We start from the raw sequence: 20,598 nt of genomic DNA on the forward strand, positions 1-20,598 counted from the left end.
CGTGATGGACAACTACGGCTGAAAGGGGTGCATAGAAGCTTTCTGGAGCTACAGAGGCAGCTCCGGGAGACACTGTTCTGTCCTTACTCCGAGATGTCTAAGATTAGAATCCACCACCTACCTCAGTAACCCACTTCCATACCTCACGCCTGCCTCACAAGGCAGTCAGGATGATAAATGTGGCAAGCATCTCTGTAGCTTCTGGAAATACTGTCTTATTTTTACAACAGAGCTGTACCAAAGGGAAAAATACCAAGTAGTAGGAAGTCCTGCTGGAGGTGTCTGAGTTATTGTACTTAATCGTAAGCTGGTTTGTTGTTTAGCCATGAGAAATATGGAGCATGAAGAAATGCCACGTTGTAGAGCATGCCTGGCACCTGCAATGGGGCCACTCCTTGTCCACCACGAGTCCTGAAGCAGCTGTCCTCTTTGCCCATCCCTCCTGCAGCCGTCAAGTTCTCTGGAGACCTTCTTTGACTCCCTCGTGGCACAAGCGAAAATTCCCAACGTGTTCTCCATGCAGATGTGTGGGGCTGGATTGCCAGTGGCTGGAACTGGTACCAACGGAGGTAGTCTTGTGGGTATCTTTTAGTCTTAAAGGGGGAACATCATCACAAACCAGTGGGGCTGCTTTTTTTCTCTTTCATTAAGACCCTGGTAGAGATATTAGACATGTAGGCATCCGTAGGTACTGTAAAATTTTGATCATCCTTCTTTGGGAACCTTTTCAAAAAATGGATAAAATTGGGTGTTATTTTTATCCTTCCTGATCATCTTGCCACCTACTAAGATGAGTCTCATTGCTTGCCCAAAATTCCATTAAAGCTTTTAAAAACGTTCCTTTGAAAGGCAATGGTTTTTGTTGGCTGAGGGAGGGGCATGTGAGCAAAGCGGGGGATATGGCAGGTGCAGCGGAGGCAAAGGGGGTGCCTGTGGTCTCATAAACTTGGTGGAAAGACGGGACCCCTGTACATCCTTTCTCTCTTCCTCAACACACACATATGCGCACGTACACACACACACACACACACACGTATACACACGTATATACAGTTATACACACATACAGATACACACACACATATATACACACGTACATACAGTTATATACATACACACATACAGATACACACACATGCGCACACTTACACAGTTACACACATAGACACACACTTTGGTACCGTTTTACACACATATGTATACACACATGAGCACACGTATACACAGTTACACACATACACACATACATGCATCTGCACGCGTGCATACACTTCACTTATACACAATTACATGCACACACTTTTACAAACTTACACTTACACCCATATATGTACACACATGCACCACACTTATATACAGTTACACATACACATGCACACACTTTTACATAGTTGCACACATACATGCACATACACACACATGCACACACACACACACAGGGGGGAAGCAGAATCAACGCGGGGGACACGCCACGGCCCAAGTGTCCCCTTGATGGACCCTACACCCAGACATCTAAATCAGGAGATGACGGGGAGAATATACAAGAAGGGCCCCCCAGGGGGGGGTGCTGCTGACTCTGAGTCTCATTTACCTCCATTTGCTAACCATACACCTGCTCTCAACACCTTTTTTTTTTTTTAAATCACCTTTCAGGGGAGAGGGTAGCCTGGGATTTGTGGGGTCAGCTTAGACAGTTTTGCAAAATGACGCTTTGATTACAGAAGCGTTATCTGCTTTCCATGCAAATGCGTGGGGCAGGGAGTCATGCTCTGTCTTCTGAGGACCGAAGTTATTGTCAGTCTCTGAAGCTGGCTCTTGTGTTTCTTTGCAGGGTGGAGGGATTCCAGTACTGGGAAGCTGGGGCGGGGGGTGCACTTCCGTGAGAGAAGGCAAACCACCAGAGCACCTCGCTTAGACGAGGGCAGAACCCTCTTGGACACTTGGACACTTGATTCCAAAATGTTCTGTTTAATTTTCAGGCAGACATATGTTTTTGTTTATACTATGCTAATAAATTGAAAGTCCGGACTCCAGGAAGTTGCACCTCAGGAGAGCATGCGTCTCTGTGAAACTTGTTACACGCCTCTTTATCTTCTTCTCTTATATCTATACATTCTTCCTTCCCAGGTCCTGGGTGGAATTGAACCAACTTTGTACAAAGGAGACATCTGGTATACCCCTATTAAGGAGGAGTGGTACTATCAGATAGAAATTCTGAAATTGGAAATCGGAGGCCAGAGCCTTAATCTGGACTGCAGAGAGGTATTTCCGTGGTGATCTCTTGCTGTCTACTTGTCTCTGGGGGCCTGGGCCGCTTGCGGCTGGGGCTGAATAGGAAATCAGAGGGTGCATGACATTGCAAGGTAAATCAAGGCTCACGACATTGAAAGTTACAGAGCCGTTTGGTAGATCATTTTATCTCCATCACGCCCCGCCCCCCCAGAGGATGAAGTAAGCAGGGTTTTGTCAGTGCAAGGGGACAAAGGGGGACTAAAAAAGAAGTCAAATGAGACCAAAAATAAATCATCGGCTTTATCATCCATCCACGGCTAATCCCCCCCCCCCCCAGCAGACAATTCTCATGGGAAGAAACATGATGCTTTAAAGATGTGCGTGGCTCGAGGATGCTAAAAGGAGGCAGATGTGCTGCCTGGCGAAACCGCAGTGAAACTGCAGCTCTCCTTAACCTCACTCACACGCCTCCCCCCCACACTGCGTTTTGTCTTATTGGTGGCACATAATGACATGTTTGTGATGATACGGGGGGGCTTGGTCCTCTACCGCATTTTCAGAATGGTTTCTAACCACCACCACCACCACCCCCCCAGCCCAGCTCACATTTCATCAGCATTCATTGTGTTCCTACCTGTCATCACTCCCTTTCATTTTTAACCATCACTTGTACCGTAACTTCTCACATACACAGAGGCCTCTGGGAAAAACAATCAAAGCTTGATAACATGATGGTCCATTCCACGGGGCTGCTGTTTCAGTCCTAAGTCCACACATCTGGTTATTGTCCATAGGCATTTATTTGCCACGAAAGTGTGTAATGAGAGAATCAAATGGGGCAACCTAGAGTATAGCCCAGACTCTGTGTGAGTGTGAGAGAGAGAGTGTGTGTGTGTGTGTGTTGGAGAGTAAAAGCATATATTTGGAGATTCGATTTTCATATTCTGGTTCGTTCCTGCCCCCATCCCCATTCTGCCACAAGAGAGCAAACCACCAAACCCCAAACAGCCCACCCCAGCATTTCAGTGTGCAAGCTTTTCTTGCTCATTCAACCAAACTAGATTATAGTTAAATTCGTTTCTAAACCGAAATGAGTTTTACATTGGAAAAGAATCTGCATCAATTGCTATGTTTCAGTTTCTCAAAATTCTCCCTCCTCCCTCCTGCTGCTTCACAAATCTTTCTTTCCTTTTGACCTGGTCAATGTACTTGATCACGTGGCTCAGGGATTCGCTGTAGAAGCAGGAGGATTAAATTGCTGCAGCTCAGGGAGTTCCTGTTGTGTGAAGCGGAAGCGAACCCAGCTATAGTATCCATGAGGTTGCGGGTTCGATCCCTGGCCTCTCTCAGTGGCTTAAAGTTCTAGCATTGCCGTGAGCTGTGGTGTAGGTCACGGACGCACTTTGGATTCTGCATTGCTGTGGATGTGGTGTAGGCCGGGGCTGCAGCTCCAATTTGCCCCCTAGTCTTGGAACTTCCATAAGCCATGCGACTAAAAAGAAAAAGAAAAACTGCCCGCGACTCATTCCATTCTTGGCCAGACTTGCTCACACTTATGTCCTAAGAGGCTGGGGTGGCTTCCCTGGTGTTGGCCCACTGCCTCCATTCTTCTCACTCGGCTACACAGAGAATGACAATGACAAGGTGGGGACAGGGACGAGACCGTGCCTCTGTGTGCGCGAGAGTCTCTCGCTGAATGTGGCTTTGGCTCCATTCTCAATGCAGATACGAGGTGTCTCTTAAAAACGTGTCCTTCCTCTTTCTCCCCTTGCTGGATAATAGAGCGTTGATTTTGCATGATCTGTATAAATGGCACTTAATGTGTTGTCTCAACCCCTAAAGACAAATGGGTCTTCTCTCTACATCTTCCAGGGACCCTGGACAGAATCTGGGCCCTGCCGAGTAAGAGAAAAGCTCCGCCTTAGGCTGTTGATGGGGCCGTGTCACCTCCCTTTCCTGGCCTCAGTTTCTTTATTTGCCACGAAGACATTGGGCTATAGGAAGTTCTTGGTTTCCAAGCTCCGAGAACGGGCAATGAACTGTAGCCACCTGGGAGGTTGCCATGACTACGGGATGCTGTGTAGCAGACGTGTGGGGATGGCGGGCTGGGGTCGTGCGGTGATGTGGGTGCCTTATTGCTCATGCGCCTTTTCCCCACCTCGTCTCCCCTGTTCTAGTATAACGCCGACAAAGCCATCGTGGACAGCGGTACCACACTCCTGCGCCTGCCTCAGAAGGTGTTTAATGCCGTGGTGGAGGCTGTGGCCCGCACGTCTCTGGTGAGTCCTCTGCACAATTGATGACTCTTGGAGGTCATACCAGGTCATGACCACCTACTGGGAAGTACAACCTTGTCTTCTAACAGTCTCTGAATTTTCTTTTCTTTTTTTTTTTCTTTTTTTTTTTTCCTGTCTCTTTAGGGCCAAACCCGCGACACATGGAGGTTCCCAGGCTAGGGGTCGAATCAGAGCTACAGCTGCCGGCCTACACCACAGCCACAGCAACACTAGATCCGAGCTGTGTCTGCGACCTACACCACAAGTCACGGCAACGCCGGATCCTTAACCCGCGAGCAAGACCAGGGATCGAACCCAAGACCTCATGGTTCCTAGTCGTATTCGTTTCTGCTGTGCCATGACGGGAACTCCTGTTTGGGGTTATTTATTTATTTTTGACCACACGCATGGGATGTAGAAATTTCCAGGCCAGAGATGGAACCTCTCCACTGCAGTAACTGGAACCACCACAGTGACAGTGCTGGATCCTTAACCCACTGAGCCACAGGGGAACTCCTTTTTATTATTCTAACGTATTAAGTTCACAATCTTTGATGTTAACCAGCAAATAATTCCTTCACTTTAATCTCAGAGAACTTAGATCTGCAGGGGCAATGCTTTTTAGTATTTCAAATAATAGTAAAGTTGCTATAGAACTTCTTTCTTTTTTTTTTTTTTTGTCTTTTTGCTATTTCTTGGGCCGCTCCCACGGCATATGGAGGTTCCTAGGCTAGGGGTCGAATTGGAGCTGTAGCCACCAGCCTATGCCAGAGCCACAGCAACGCGGGATCTGAGCCTCGTCTGCAACCCACACCACAGCTCACGGCAACGCCAGATCGTTAACCCACTGAGCAAGGGCAGGGACCGAACCTGCAACCTCATGGTTCCTAGTCGGATTCGTTAACTACTGCGCCACAACGGGAACTCCACAACTTCTTTTTTTTAATTTTTATGTTTATGGCCGCACCCACAGCATATGGAAGTTCCCAGGCCAGGGACTGACCTGCACTGCAGCTGTGGCAACACCAGCTCCTATAACCCACTGCATCAGGCTGGGGATCAAACCCATACCTCCACAGCAACCCAAACCGCTGCAGTCAGAGTCTTAACCCACTTTGCCACAGCGGAAACTCTGCTGTGGTACTTGTTTAATCTAAGGGAATAAAAGCTATTTGGTAACAGTCTGTATTAAAGTAAACCAGGAATGTTTTTAGCCTTTAAAACAAAGAAAAATTATACTCCTCTTTTGATCTTCATCAAGCTGGGCTGGGCTTTTAATTCCTACGTCTATAAAAGCATGTGATTCACAGAAGACGAAGGTCAATCTGCCGCCTAATAAGTACTTTATGGCTGAGCTTTGGAATACAATTAAAATCACAGTCAAGGGCAGCAGGCCTTTCCCGGCAGTAGTCCCAGTGTGACCCCCCACCTGCCAGTACATTCAACAGGGACAATGGGGGAACCCAAGGGTTGGAAGAACCACGGCCTTGGGGGTCAGATGGAATTGAATTGAATCTAGTTTCTGCCACTTCTTAGCTAAGTACCTCTGGAGGCTTTTGTGCCCCCTGGAGAGCCTCTGTGTTCTCACTGGTGTTGTTAGGAGGGTTTGGGGTAAAAGCCTGGCACAGCAAGCGTATGGTCATTTTATTTTATTTTATTTTATTTTATTATTATTATTTTTGTGTGTCTTTTTGCCTTTTCTGGGGCCGCCGCTCCCACAGTATATGGAGGTTCCCAGGCTAGGGGTCCAATCGGAGCTGTAGCCGCAAGCCTACGCCACAGCCACAGCAACTCAGGATCCGAGCCTCGTCTTCGACCTACACCACAGCTCACGGCAACGCCAGATCCTCAACCCACTGAGCAAGGCCAGGGATCGAACCTGCAACCTCATGGTTCCTAGTCAGATTCATTAACCACTGTGCCATGACGGGAACTCCCGTATGGTCATTGTAGTGTCCAAATCGTGATGCTGCTACTGTTTGTTTGGATGCGAAATAAACACTTCTCTTGACCTCTTGGGTGTCTTCCTAAACACCTGTCCACGCAGGGCCATATCCTTACAAGGTCACCAAAAATGAGTGTTTCCTGCTCAAAGCCTTCATCAGTGGGGCTGACAGTCCCACTGCTCACTGGGCTGGCCAAGTTCAAGGAATAATTCGTAGAAGAGGCACAGTGAGTGCATTCCTACTCGTAAGAGTGGAAGAGGGGCAGGAAGAGCAGGCTTGGGGTTGTCCTGGACCCAAACTTCAAAGCCTCCAACTGCCGCAGGAAGAGCAGGAGGCAAATCTAAGAACACAGAGGGAAAATTGAGACGAAGCAACGCCAAGATCCTGTATGAACTGAAAGGTCGAGAGAGCCAAAGCCTCTATCTTGTCTCATATCGGCTGAATCCGAAAAAATAGCAGGTAAAGTTTTTAATGCCTTAAATTTAGAAAACTGCCTGGGAATCAGACCAGAGTTGCTCTGCTAGAAATGCCCAGCAATGGCTGATTTTCTCCACGAGTGAAAATGTCTCCCACGAAATTACCGTGAGCGTCCTCAAATTTAATATTCGGCGTATAATGGTTTCCAACTACCCCGAGGACATGTGGGCAGCATCCGTGTGTGACTCCAGTGAGCCCATGACCAGCCCGGGCCTCTGCAGAGTCCGGGACTTCAGCGGGGACAAGCACGGCGGTGGCGAGGGGGCGCTAGCACTCCTGAGGTCAGCACAGCATGTGTTCAGCAGGCTGATTTTGCAAGAAAAGCACGAGGTAGAAGGAATGAAATTACGACATTTGTTTGCCTGGTCTAAAATTATCCTCTGCTTTCAGTGCCTGCATCAGGAAGGAGAGGCCGGGGGAGGCTGTTAGTCTCGGGCAGGAAAGGCTCAGTGGAGAGTTGAGAGGGTTGGTCGGGGACCAGAGATGTGCCTGTTGGTCCTCTCTGCAAGGTAATCCCAGCCGGCCCTCTAGGCTGGGGTTCTCTTTCTGATCAAGGAAAGAGCTGGCTTTGGAGAGTTAAACACAGGACCGAAGTTGGGCTCTGTCTCTGGCCCTGGGATTGCTCCGATGGGACTTTATTTTAATTTTTCTTATATATATAAAGTGATTTTTATTTTTTCCATTATAGCTAGTTTACAGTGTTCCGTCAATTTTCTACTGTACAGCATGGTGACCCAGTCACACATACATGTATGCATTCTATTTTCTCACATTATCCTGCTCCATCGTAAGTGACCAGAGTTTCCAGGGCTACACAGCAGGATCTCATTGCTAAGCCATTCCAAAGGCAATAGCCTGCAACAGATGGGACTTTAGAAACGAATGGTGGAGCTCCCTTTGTGGCTCTGCGGGTTAAGAGCCCAACACAGCATCCGTGAGGATGCAGGTTCCCTCCCTGGCCTCGCTCAGTGGGTTAAGGATCCGGCATGGAGGCCAGCTGCAGTGTAGGTTGCAGATGTGCCTGGGATCCGGAATTGCCATGGCGGTGGTGTAGGCCGGAAGCTGCAGGTCTGATTCCACCTGTAGCCTGGAAACTTCCATATGCTGTGGGTGCAGCCCTAAAAAGGAAAAGAAAATGAAAAAATAATAATTTAAAAAGAAAAGAAAGGAGTGGTTTGTAGATGTGTATTTTGACATGAGCCCGGTGGGGACTTTTGTGTCTGGCGGGGACCTGGGTTCCCTTCCTGCCCAGCCAGGGCACCTTTGTTGGTTCAGGCCCAGTGCTTCTCCATCTGTAAAATCCAGAAGCAGGATGCTGTCTGCTGTAAAGTGACTTCTGACCTGAAACTCTGGGGTCTGAGTGTCCAGACTCTCCCCCAAGGACACGAGGTCTGGCCCCCAGGGAGGCCGTTTCCAGACCACCCCCCATCCCCTCCTGAGCTGTGCCCCTCAGGCAGGTTCCTTGGCCCCTCTGAGCCTCATGCGTCCTCTGGAAATTGGAGCTCTGTGTCCTCAGCGGAGGCTCAGTGACCTTCCCTCCTCCTGGAATCCGGTACCGTGACCATCCCAACCCATCACCTCACCTGGCAAAGGATGTCCCTGTTTTCCATATTTCGATCTGACTTCTTTTTATAAAATGTATAAATATATTAAGGCCAGCGTTAGAGATGTCACGAATCAGCACTGCCAGTGTCAGTGGGGAGGCGAGGCTGGGTGAAGAGACGTGTCCCGCCCCGAGGGAGGCAGCCCCTCCCTGCGCATCCTGAGAGGAAGCTCCCACCCTGTATTCATCCGCAGACACCAGCTGTTTTCTCAGTTCTTGTCCCCTAGCAGCTCCAGGGCACCCCTGCTCACCTGTCTCTTGGCTTCCATAGCACCCTCCCCTGGGGACTTCTTTCTGTCCCTCTGCCCCTCTTCTGGGGGTCTCTTTTTGCTGCCCGGGGTCCTTTGCTGCTGGGGGCGGGGGGGTCTCAGGGTGGGTCCTCTGCCCCGCCCTCCTGCCTGTCCCCTCTCCTAAGCCATTCCATCTATGACTTCCCACCCGCTCACTGCCTCTCACATGCGTCTGTCTAGCCCAGGCCGAATCCCTGGAGGTTAAACTCAGGGAACCAGTGACCTGCACCAATCCCACTCCGATGCCTTAATCACACCCGTTGTACAGCAGAGCTCAGATCCTTAATGAACGGGCTCTGATAAATGCATGAAAGTGCCGGCGGGTGCCTCCCAGCTCATTTCCCACCCCGTGTGGTCCTCGGCACCAGCCTCCTTGGACCTCATGTTGTGCAGTGGGGCAGGTTCCCTGCTCTGCCTGCCCTGTCTCACCCTATCTCCCCGGTGCCCACCTGCCCCTCAACTCAGCTCCTGAGCTTCTGCCTCGGAGACAGACACCCCAGTCCTGTTAGTACTCTCCTGACTCCGCCCCTTCAGTGTTCTCCTAGCCCCGCCCCTATCACGTGCTCTCCTAGCCCCGCCCCCAACACCTGCTCTCTTAGCCCCTCCCTCACCACATCCTTTTTCTCACGTGAGCAGGGCATTGTGTGGGACGTGTTGAAAGAGGCTCATGGGACCGTTCCCCCCCACCACCCGGGAACTGGTAGGCCCAGGGCAGTTCTGCTCCTGGAAACTTCACTGGGCCTGGTGACGTGGCACAGGAGTAACTTAAAGATTCAGCAACTAGTGGACAAGCGACGTTGGCATTGCCTTTCTGGTCCCTTGATGAGAGGCACAAATGAACACTCTGTGTTCTTTTGGGGGGGGGCGTCTTTTGTGTTTTGTCTGCCCCACCCAAGAAATATGGAGGTCCCAGGTGAGGGGTCGAATCAGAGCTGAGTCTGCGACCTACACCACAGCTCACGGCAACACCGCATCCTTAACCCATTGAGCGAGGCCAGGGGTCGAACCTGTGTCTGCATGTGTACCGGTCAGATTCATTTCTGCTGAGCCACGATGGGAACTCCGAACACTCTGTGTTCTTGGCCATTTATTTTTTTCCATGAACGGTCACTGAGTCTTCCCTTTGGGCCAGATGTTAGGATTATGGAAAGGAGACAGAGGAACAGATTGCAGACCTGGGTCCTTAGAAAATTCAGAGTCTAGGGCAGGAAAGAGAAGTTTCCCCAGTTGTGCCAATAAAATTCTAACTGGTGCAATGGCCCAGGAAGAGAGACACATGGCAGGGTGCCCACACTGTGCTGGGGAGTCAGGGAGGGCTTCCTGGACAAAGTGGCATCAGAGCTGAAATCTGAAAGTTGTTCCAGAAGAGCAGACAGAGAAGCTGCACAGGGCTCTGCACCCGGAGGAAACTTCCTGGGCTCAGGGAATTCCTAGGAAAGATGATGCCCCAAAGGGCCTTGAGCGCCGCATTTAAGATCCCACCTCTCTTCTAAAGGGTGTTGCCTACTACACTGCGACCCGGCCGGAGTTCTCTCACCTCCCTCGGCTGTGGTTTCCTCATCTGTAAAGTGGAGGGGATGACGTCACTGAACCAATGCAGGGGTTTGAGGGTTAAAGTAAACATTTCTGCAGAGCGCTCATAGCAGTGCCTGATACCAGGAAGTCTTGCACACGCCTCGGTAATTTTAATAAGTGTCATTTTGTCACCGCCGTCACTCTTCCAAAGGATTGATGTCTTCGCGTCAGTGTCCAAATGAAACACTGTTTGTCGCCGTGGGCATCTGGCGAGGTGATGAGAGAGCTGGGCGCTGCTTCCTGTTGATGTGCCAGACTAATCACTGTGTGTCACATGCTCTCGTCTTGTCTAGATTCCAGAATTCTCTGACGGTTTCTGGACTGGGTCCCAGCTGGCCTGCTGGACGAATTCTGAGACACCTTGGTCTTACTTCCCTAAGATTTCCATCTACCTGCGAGACGAGAACTCCAGCAGGTCATTCCGCATAACTATCCTGCCTCAGGTATGAACTCAAATTGGTGCTTTTCTCCTTTCAGCGTGGACCGTGCAGAAGGAAAGCACTTCACGCGTGACACATGCATTTCGATATCACACCTGCATGAGATAGCAGTTGCCACAGTAAGGCTGTGTAACCACCAACCACCAGACCTGGTGGCCTTAATCAATGGGCTTTTATTCCCACATGTGCTTCTGGGCAGCTCTGCTGGTCTGGGCGGGCTTGCTCATGTGTCTCTGGTCAGTTGGTGGTTGGCCAGGAATAAGCTGGCCTCTGTTTGGGATGGTTTCAGATGGCCTCACTCATGTTATCTCATAGCTTGGTTGATGGAATTATGAGGCCATCGTCTGTCACTGTCCAGCGGCTGGCTCGCACAGGGGCGGGAGGGTTCTGAGAGAGACGGAGAAGGAAGAAACACATGGGGCGTCCTGAAGTCCAGGCCCAGGAGTGGCCGACACCTCTTGCACTGTATTTCCCAAACCAGACCAAGGGCAGCCCAGATCCCAGGGAGGGTCAGAGGTGCTACCTCCCAGTGGCAAGAGCTGACAAGTCACATCACAAGGGTGTGGCTGCACGGTCAAGAATTGAGGACTTTGGACAGCATCTACTACAACACCCCGATCTGGTTAGTTCTGGCTTATTTATAAATAAAGAGTGAAACCCGGAGTGCCCGCTGCGGCGCAGTGGGGTCGGCGGCATCTGGGGAGCGCTGGGATGCAGGCTCCATCCCTGGCCAGGCACAGGGGGTTAAGGGTCCGCCAGCATTGCTGCAGCTGTGGCTGAGGTCACAACTACAGCTTGCTCGGATCTGATCCCTGGCCCGGGAACTCCACATGCCGAGGGGCGGCCAAAAAAGGGGGAAAAAAATGAAACTAGATGCTCAGCGAAGCAGACGTCAGATTTTCCATATTTAGTAAATCATTGACTCCGCCTTCATCCTCTGCGTCTGGTGACACAGACAAGTCCCATCCTTCCTTGTCACGTGTCTCACCTTCTCCTCCTCCTCTCTGTTCCCAGAGCCCCTCACCCACCCCCCTCTCACCCAGAGCTCCCTCCACCCTGTCTCTTTCCTAAACTATTGCCAGATGGAGTTCCCGTCGTGGCGCAGTGGTTAACGAATCCGACTAGGAACCATGAGGTTGCGGGTTCGGTCCCTGCCCTTGCTCAGTGGGTTAACGATCCGGCGTTGCCGTGAGCTGTGGTGTAGGTTGCAGACGCGGCTCGGATCCCGCGTTGCTGTGGCTCTGGTGTAGGCCAGTGGCTGCAGCTCCAATTAGACCCCTAGCCTGGGAACCTCCATATGCCGCGGGAGCGGCCCAAAGAAATAGCAAAAAGACAAAAATAAATAAATAAAATAAATAAATAAACTATTGCCAGATGAATGTTCCTGAACAGCATCTCCATCCCGCTCCCTCTGTCCTGAAGATTTCCTTCTCCGCGTGGCTTTTGCCACCTCCCGGGACCCTTGCTGCCTCTCCCGCACATTTCCTCCCTTCTGAGCCCTGAATCCCCCCCCTTCTTGGTGTCTGTCCTCCAGCCCTGGGTGCCTGCTCCCGTCTCTTAATGTTTGCTCCCACCAACGTGCTCTGCCTGAAATGCCCTCTCCTCCCCACTCCGTGTGGGTATCCGAATTCTTCCCATCCTTTAAGGCCCAGCACAAACAACCCTCTTTGTTAAACCTCCGCTGGGCAGAATGACCCGTTTGTGAGCTTGCCCTTCAGACGCATAATGCGCGCTTTCTAGGCTACTCATCCGCTCGGAATCCTATCTTCGGGGCATGGTTTACGCGGCTGCCTTTTTTCATTTGCTTTTTTTCTTGAGTGACACGCACACACTTACATTTCTTCCTCCATTAAATTATCAACTCCTGGAGGACGAGAACCATGAGCCGTAATGATCATCCTTCCTCCCCTAACTCTGCCACGTGGTAGAGAGTGGTACCTAACCCCTGCTTGCTGCATGCACGGAACAATGTGTCTTTGTTGCTGTTGGCTGCATTGGGGATAAAGGAGCGGGGTTGGGGGATGGGAGGGGCGATGTCAGCAGGAGAAGGAAAAGGATATGTTTTCAACTTGATTCACGGGGAGCGCATTCCGGAAATGGACAGTTGTTGGGGGAAGGATTGGAAGCGTCAAGAGAAATACAGCCCAGCAGAGGACACAGACTCTGAGAGCTGGCATCTGAGTTATAGTCTCAGCACTGCCCTTGACTCACACCGTAACTCTGAACCCATCCCTTAGCCCTTTCTGTGTCTGTCTCTTTAACCATAAAGGAGAAATAATCATACTTGCCAAAGACAAGTTTGGAAGACCGCTGTGTGCTTGGGTGAACAGCACTGCGTAGAGTGACGTTAGAATGATGTGTTTTCGGCATCTTTAAAATACTGCGCTTTTTGTGATGAAGTGTTGGTCCGTCTCACAGCAAAATGTGGACGTTATTTCATCAGTGTGGTCTGGAGCTGAAGGTGAAACCCAGCTTGAGGACAAAGGTGAATGCGGAGCAGAGAATAAATGGCGTGTGAATGGGTCGACAGTCAGGGACTTGTCAGGAGCAGGAGGAAAGCAGACGTTGGGGGAACCTATTGGGTTCAGGGCAGGCAACAGCCCTCAGAGTGGACGGGCCACTGGAGAGCATCAGCCCCTTTTGGGTCCGAGCCCTGGGTGAGCACGGAAATGTAAGGAGGAAGACTTGGGAGCCTTTCATTTAATTTGCATATCTCTACATAAAAATTCAGTTGTATTCTTACTTATAAGACTGTAGGTATTTTTTGTTTGACATTGACACGTCCACATTTTCTTTCTTTTTTATATTTTTTATCAAAGTCTAGTTGATTTACAGTGTCGTGCCAATTTCAGCTGTACAGGAGTTCCCATCGTGGCTCAGCAGTAATAAACCTGACTAGTAGCCAGGAGGACACACGTTCAATCCCTGGCCTCGCTCAGTGGGTTAAGGATCCTTTGGTGTGAGCTGCAGTGTAGGTCAAAGACGCAGCTCGGACCTGGCACTGCTGTGGCTTTGATGGAGGTCGGCAGCTGCAGCTCCAATTAGACCCCTAGCCTGGGAACCTCCGTATGCTGTGGGTATGGCCCTAAAAAGACAAAAACAAAACAAACAAAAAAAACCTGCTATATAGCAAAGTGGCCCAGTCATACCTATATATACATTCCCTTTCTCATTCTATCTTCCTCATGGTCTATCCCAAGAGACTGGATAGAGTTCCCTGTGCTGTACAGTAGCATCTCACTGCTTATCCATTCGGCATGGAAGAGTTGGCATTACTACCCCCAAATTCCCCGGCCATCCCACTCCGTCCCCCTCCCCCTTGACAACCACGAGTCTGTTCTCTATGACATGTGCACTTTTTCAGTTTTTAAAGACCTATGCTGCCCCCTGTTTCCCTGACGTCGTATTCACCATCCTCATCCCATTTGCTTCCCAGTGCCTTGGTGGGAAAGGATGCTTCCCAGTGCCTTGGTGGGAAAGGATGCTTCCCAGTGCCTTGGTGGGAAAGGATGCTTCCCAGTGCCTTGGTGGGAAAGCATGACTGTTCTGAACACCACCTGCTGAGACCCCCCCCCACGTTCCACAGGCCGGTGATGCCCCCCCCCCCGTCAGGGATATCCCTGGGAGTCCCCTCCTAACCCTGCAGCTCTGCCCGACGGAACCCCTTCCTGACATTCAGGGCAACTCTCAAGGCTCCTTGGCACCAACGTTTTAGAAAGAGGCCTGTACCCTGGACCATTCAGGCATCGGCAGCAGTAGATGGGCAACTGATTGCTCGTGCAGAAGAACTGGGTCCAAAAACTGTCGGAGTTCCCTGGTGGCTCAGCAGGTTGAGGACCCAGGGTTATCACCACGGTGGCTCAAGTCATTACTGTAGCTTGGGTTTGATTCCTGGCCTGGAAACATCCCCGTGCTGCAGACATGGCCAAAAAGCAAAGCAAAGCATAGGTTCCATCCCCAGCACTATGTTTTAAAAGCACCTAGGCTGAATCCGGTGTGGTCTGTTTGAAGAATAGGCCTCCAATCCCAGCCCACAGACAAATTCTTTTTTTTTTTTTAATTCTTGTTTTTTATATGCATATGTAATCCTGAAAATGTAAGTAGTTTCAGTCTAAATACCACTGGTTTGTCTATTTGTGCTATTTTAGTTTTAGGACAAGCTTTCAATTCTGAGATCCAGCAACACTGAAGTTTTCCCAACAGGTTACAAAATTTACAGTCTGAGATTTGTTTTTGGAAGTTAACTGGGACACGCAGGACAGAGTGAAAGATACAACTTGAGTCTGCATTGTGTTTGTGTCAGTGTCATCAGATGATGGGGGGGTTGTTATGGAATTAATTCATTCAAAGCTAGGGCCGTTTTTGTAGTCACACACCTGCTTTCAGAGCCCTAACAGGAAAGGTTTCAGTAGCAGCTAATTGTATCGGCCACCTTGTCCTCATTTATGTCAACCTTCAGGAGCACTTGTCTGTTTCATTACATGGATGAAGCTCATTCATTTACGTACATTTACTGAGGCCCCACTATGTGCTTAGCATATGCTAGATGCCCAGGTGCCAAGAATACAGTGAAGAACAGAATGATTCCTTGCTGTGAAGAAGGGCTCACCGAGAGACACGCCAATCAGTGCAGGGTTCTATCTGCTGGGCCCGCCCCCTAGACCTGGCAGCTGCTTGATGCTCAGCAGGTGGTGACTCCAGGAACCACCCCAGCTGTGTCCTAGCTCACTTTTCTGCCCTGAAACCCCTCTCCCTCTAGTCTTCCCTGCTAGTAGCAAGGGCGGTGACATTCATCTTCCTCGCGTGTCAGTTTGATCATGTACGTTTTGATCACACAAATGTTATTCTTTGTATTGCTGGTACCAAGACAGTATCTGGACCGTATTAAGTGCTCGGTGAGGGGAGTTCCCGTCGTGGTGCAGAGGTTAACGAATCCGACTAGGAACCATGAGGTTGCGAGTTCGGTCCCTGCCCTTGCTCAGTGGGTTAACGATCCGGCGTTGCCGTGAGCTGTGGTGCAGGTTGCAGACGCGGCTCGGATCCCGTGTTGCTGTGGCTCTGGTGTAGGCCAGTGGATACAGCTCCAGTTGGACCCCTAGCCTGGGAACCTCCATATGCTGCGGAAGCGGCCCAAGAAATAGCAAAAAGACAATAAATAAATAAATAAATAAATAAATAAATAAATAAGTGCTCAGTGAGTGCAGACCAGCTGGATGATGGATGGATGATGGATGAATGAAGGATGGATGATGAATGGATGGATGATGGATGGATAATGGATGGATGGATGGATGATGGTTGGATGGGTGGATGGATGGATGACAGGTGGTTGGATGAAGGATGGATGATGGATGGATGGATGATGGATGGATAATGGATGATGGATGGTTGGTTGAAGGATGGATAATGGATGGATGGATGATGGATGGATGGATGGATGAGTGATGGATGGATGGATGATGGTTGGATGGGTGGATGGATGGATGGATGACAGATGGTTGGATGAAGGATGGATGATGGATGGATAATGGATGATGGATGGTTGGTTGAAGGATGGATAATGGATGGATGGATGGATGAGTGATTGGATGGGTGGATGAGTGGTTGGATGGATGGATGATGGATGGATGGATGACGGGTGGTTGGATGAAGGATGGATGAAGGATGGATGATGGATGGATGATGGATGAATGAAGGATGGATGACGGATGGATGGATGATGGACATCTCCCGTGTGGGTGTACCTGTGTGCAGTCTGAGGTCACATGCATACTCCTATCTCAGGAGTGTTTGTCACCACGGTTATGGTCCTGACCCCTGGGTGGCTGTTTACTGATCTGGTGCTGTTCACTCTCTGCAGCTCCAGTGGAGGGTCTGAACAAAGTTTTGTGACCTTGCCTGAGTTGTGCACTTTCTTGTTTGCTCTTTCCTCTTCAACAGCTTTACATCCAGCCCATGATGGGGGCTGGCCTGAATTATGAATGTTACCGGTTTGGCATTTCACCTTCCACAAACGCGCTGGTGATTGGTGCTACCGTGATGGAGGGCTTCTACGTGGTCTTTGACAGAGCTCGGAAGAGGGTAGGCTTCGCAGCCAGCCCCTGTGCCGGTAAGCAATGCTCACATGGGACAAGGGCCCCTCACGAGATCCCTTGATGTCGGTTCACTGACTCAGAAGCAGTTCTTGATGGCAAATCAGTTGCCATTGAATTGTTTCTCTCCTGCTTATCCTCCGTGATCAAAGTCCTAGCAACAAAATGTACTGTGGGCTTGCAGAGAGGAATAACTGAGAATAATCCATGTAAACTTTTAGTCCAGGGCTTGGCACATGGCAAACATACCAGAAATGTTAGCCTTATAGCTCTCTCTCATGTTAAACTTAAAATGAGGATTTCCCATCATGGCTCAGCGGTAATGAACCCAACTAGTATCCGCGAGGATGCGGGTTCAATTCCTGGCCTTGCTCAGTGGATTAAGGATCCAGTGTTGCCGTGAGCTGTGGTGTAGGTCTCAGATGCAGCTTGGATCTGGCACTGCTGTGGCTGTGGTGTAGGCTGGCAGCTGCAGCTCCAATTTGACCCCTAGTCTGGAAACTTCCATATGCTGTGGAAAAAAGATGAAACAGGAGAAAATTGGAGATTGTAGTGAAATTCAAGCTCACCATGCAGTTTGGAGGTCCTGCTGTGGGACAAAAGGACCCACAGCATTTCTGTAGCACCAGGACACAGGTTTGCTCCCCAGCCCAGCACAGGGGGTTAAAGGATCCAGTATTGCTGCAGCTGTGACATAGGTCACAACTGTGGCTCAGATGTGGTCCCCGGCCCCAGAACTCCACATGCCACAGAGTGGCCAAAAATGAAAAAAAAAAAAAAAAGACCACCACATAGTAAAGAAAAGGAAATATGAATTTGGTGAAAGAAAAACATTACATTTTTTTACATCATTCTCAAAAATATTAGCTGCAGTTCATTGAGGACAAGGCAGGTTTGCTGACCATGCTGGTACCCTCAGCTCTGACCTTACCTTCGCTCTGATCTTAAATCACCTGAGGAGTTTGGAGGGGAGCCTGTGAGATGAAATGCCAAATGCTCACAGCTGATTTATTCAGGAGGGGAGGTTTCAAGTATTATTTCTTACTATTAAGTTGTGGTCTTAAAATAAGAGCGCCAGTAAATAAAGCAGGGAAGTGATGCCTCATAGCCTTGCTTCAAGACACTGTGTGTTCCCACAAAATACAGTGACACTTTGGAGAACGCAGGACGAGAAGTCTTAGAGGGGACAGTTACATCTGGAGCATCAGGCCAATCCAGATTCTACATAAATAACTTCTCCAACCCCCAAGATACCATATTTGATATCTTGCAATATAACTCCTTAGATATCAATGCAGATTTCATGGACTTTGTTTGCGTGAACAGACTCGGTATCCTTGAAACTTGTCCTTTTTTTTTTTTTTTTAAATCTGGGTCTTGAGTAAATGCTTGCCTTTCAGCCTGTTAGATCACCCCAAAGGGAGCTTCCTCTGTGGGGTTTCCTGGGGCAGGACACGAGGGCATCTCCCAGGCGCGATTCTTTTTCTCCTTTTCACCCAGAGGATCTAAGAACTACAGCAGGTTTCCCCACCATTTCTGTTCTCTTGCTAAATCCTATTAAACAGAGGCTACTATGGCAACAGCTGTTACATGGTCCACTTTACTTCGTGCCACCCAGAGCATAATCACCGTCTGTTCCCTGAGTGCATTGCTGTTAGAAAGAGTTTAATATTAAGCGTCTCTAAGCAGAGCCACGTTCTCTCCTGCATTTCATCACAAATTCTTTGTGAGATGCTCTTATACACATTTGCCTTGCTATTTGTAAAAAGCAGTGTCTTTCAGGTCTTGGTACTTAAACATTAGATTTTTACCAGTGGCGACAATGGACTGTGATATGTTTCGCCACTGAAGCGATTACCTCTCTCAGGACAGCGGTTAGGGGCCAGACAGTGATCTCAAGCTCCACCGTAAGTGGAAAATACCCTGCCTTTCTTTTTCTTTTTAAACGTGTTTCTTATTTTTTAATTTTTTAATTTTTTTTATATTTTTTGCTTTTTAGGGCTGCCCGCTCAGCATATGGAGGTTCCCAGGCTAGGGGTCTAATCGGAGCTGAAGCCACTGGCCTACACCACAGCCACAGCAACATTAGATCTGAGCTGCATCTCTGACCTACATCTCTGACCTACATCACAGCTCACCACATCGCCAGATCCTTAACCCCCTGAGCGAGGCCAGGGATCGAACCTGCAACCTCATGGTTCCAAGTTGGATTCGTTTCTGCTGCGCCACGACGAGAACTCCTAAAAGTATTTATTTTTGGAGGTCCTGTTGTGGCTCAGAGAAAATGAATCCGACTATTATCCATGAGGATGTGGGTTCAATCCCTGGTCTTGTTCAGTGGGTTTAGGATCCGGCGTTGCTATGAGCTGTGGTGTAGGTCACAGACGTGGCTCGGATCCCGCATTGCTGTGGCTGTGGTGTAGGCTGGCAGCTGTAGCTCCAATTCGACCCCTAGCCTGGGAGCTTCCATATGCCGCAGGTGCAGCCCTAAAAAGAAAAAAAAAAAAGTATTTATTTTTAAGTTCTCTTTTAAGTAACAAAATTTTTTCAATTGCAAGAAATCATGTACTGTGTATACACTTAGGGGCACTCAGATTTAACAAATGCCACCATTTTGTAATACGTCCTTCAAAAATTTTTCATAGAAATAAAATACAGCTAACGTCCCATCCCACTGCCTTCCCTGGAATTACTGTCTATTTTGTTTCATTTTGGTCTTTTTAGGGCTGCACCTGTGGCATATGGAAGTTCCCAGGCTGGGGGTCAAATCCACGCTGCAGCTGCTGCCCTACACCACAGCCACAGCCACAGCCACACCAGATCCAGGCCACATCTGTGACCTACACTGTAGCTCACGGCAACACCTGATGCTTAACCCATTGAGCGAGCTCAGGAATTGAATCCACATCCTCATGGACACTAGCCAGGTTCTTAACCCACGGAGCCACAGTGGGAACTCCCCAGACTTGCTCTTTATCCTGAAATTGGTGTATATCCCTCTCATAGGTACTGTACACTTAAAATTTCACTCCATGGTTATAACCACATCGGATTAGTTATCTATGACTGTGTCACAATTACCCCCAAACCTCACAGCACTGCACGGCCTTGTGCAGGTGCTGAGCGTCAGGAATCAAGAGGGGGCTTATTTGGGTGGTTCTGGCCCAGGGTCTCTCCTGAGGCTGCAGCCACCTACAGGCCAGAGGGTCCACTTTCACGCTCACTCACGTGGTTACTGGCAGGAACCTCTTTCCTCACCGTATGGCCCTCACCACAGGCCTGCCCGAATGTCCTCCAGGCAGGGCACACATCACTCCCAAGAAAGGGATCCCAGAGAAAGCAACTGAGCCCCCAACAGGGAAGCCACAGCCTTTTTATAACCTAATCTGAGGGCCGTCACTTCTGCCCTCCTCTCCTGGTCAAACAGAGCAACCCTGGTACCATATGACTTGGGGGTAATGACACACAAGTAAATGCCAGGAAGCAGGACCACTGGGGGCATCTTAGAAGCTGCCTACCATGGATCAATAACGGAGTACCTGTAACAAAACGTAGGTTGGTTGGTTTTGGTGTTTTGGTGTTTTTTAATTTGCATGAATGCGATGGTGCTGTACATAGCCATTGTCAGCTTGCTTTTATTGTCCAGCGATACATTTACTGGATACTC

The 20,598-nt window shown here is 49.4% G+C and overlaps 1 protein-coding gene across 5 annotated transcripts in view; it reads left to right on the top strand.

Annotated features, from left to right (window-relative positions):
- Positions 1-20,598, top strand: part of BACE2 (beta-secretase 2) — a 120,824-nt gene that overhangs the window by 53,823 nt on the left and 46,403 nt on the right. For 4 of the 5 annotated variants that reach the window (XM_021071005.2, XM_021071006.2, XM_021071004.2 and 1 more), the window contains exons 4-8: positions 449-577; positions 2,128-2,262; positions 4,410-4,511; positions 10,693-10,842; positions 16,780-16,948. In XM_021071005.2, the coding sequence (XP_020926664.2) occupies positions 449-577; positions 2,128-2,262; positions 4,410-4,511; positions 10,693-10,842; positions 16,780-16,948 (685 nt within the window). The remainder of the gene's footprint in view (positions 1-448; positions 578-2,127; positions 2,263-4,409; positions 4,512-10,692; positions 10,843-16,779; positions 16,949-20,598) is intronic. The other variant, XM_005670363.4, reaches the window with a different exon arrangement.

This window comes from Sus scrofa, chromosome 13 (genome assembly GCF_054392235.1).
Source record: "Sus scrofa isolate SSC_HxYL_T2T_F1_AM1 chromosome 13, Sscrofa_HxYL_maternal_Yorkshire_Landrace_v2.0, whole genome shotgun sequence".
Taxonomy (NCBI): Eukaryota; Metazoa; Chordata; class Mammalia; order Artiodactyla; family Suidae; genus Sus; species Sus scrofa.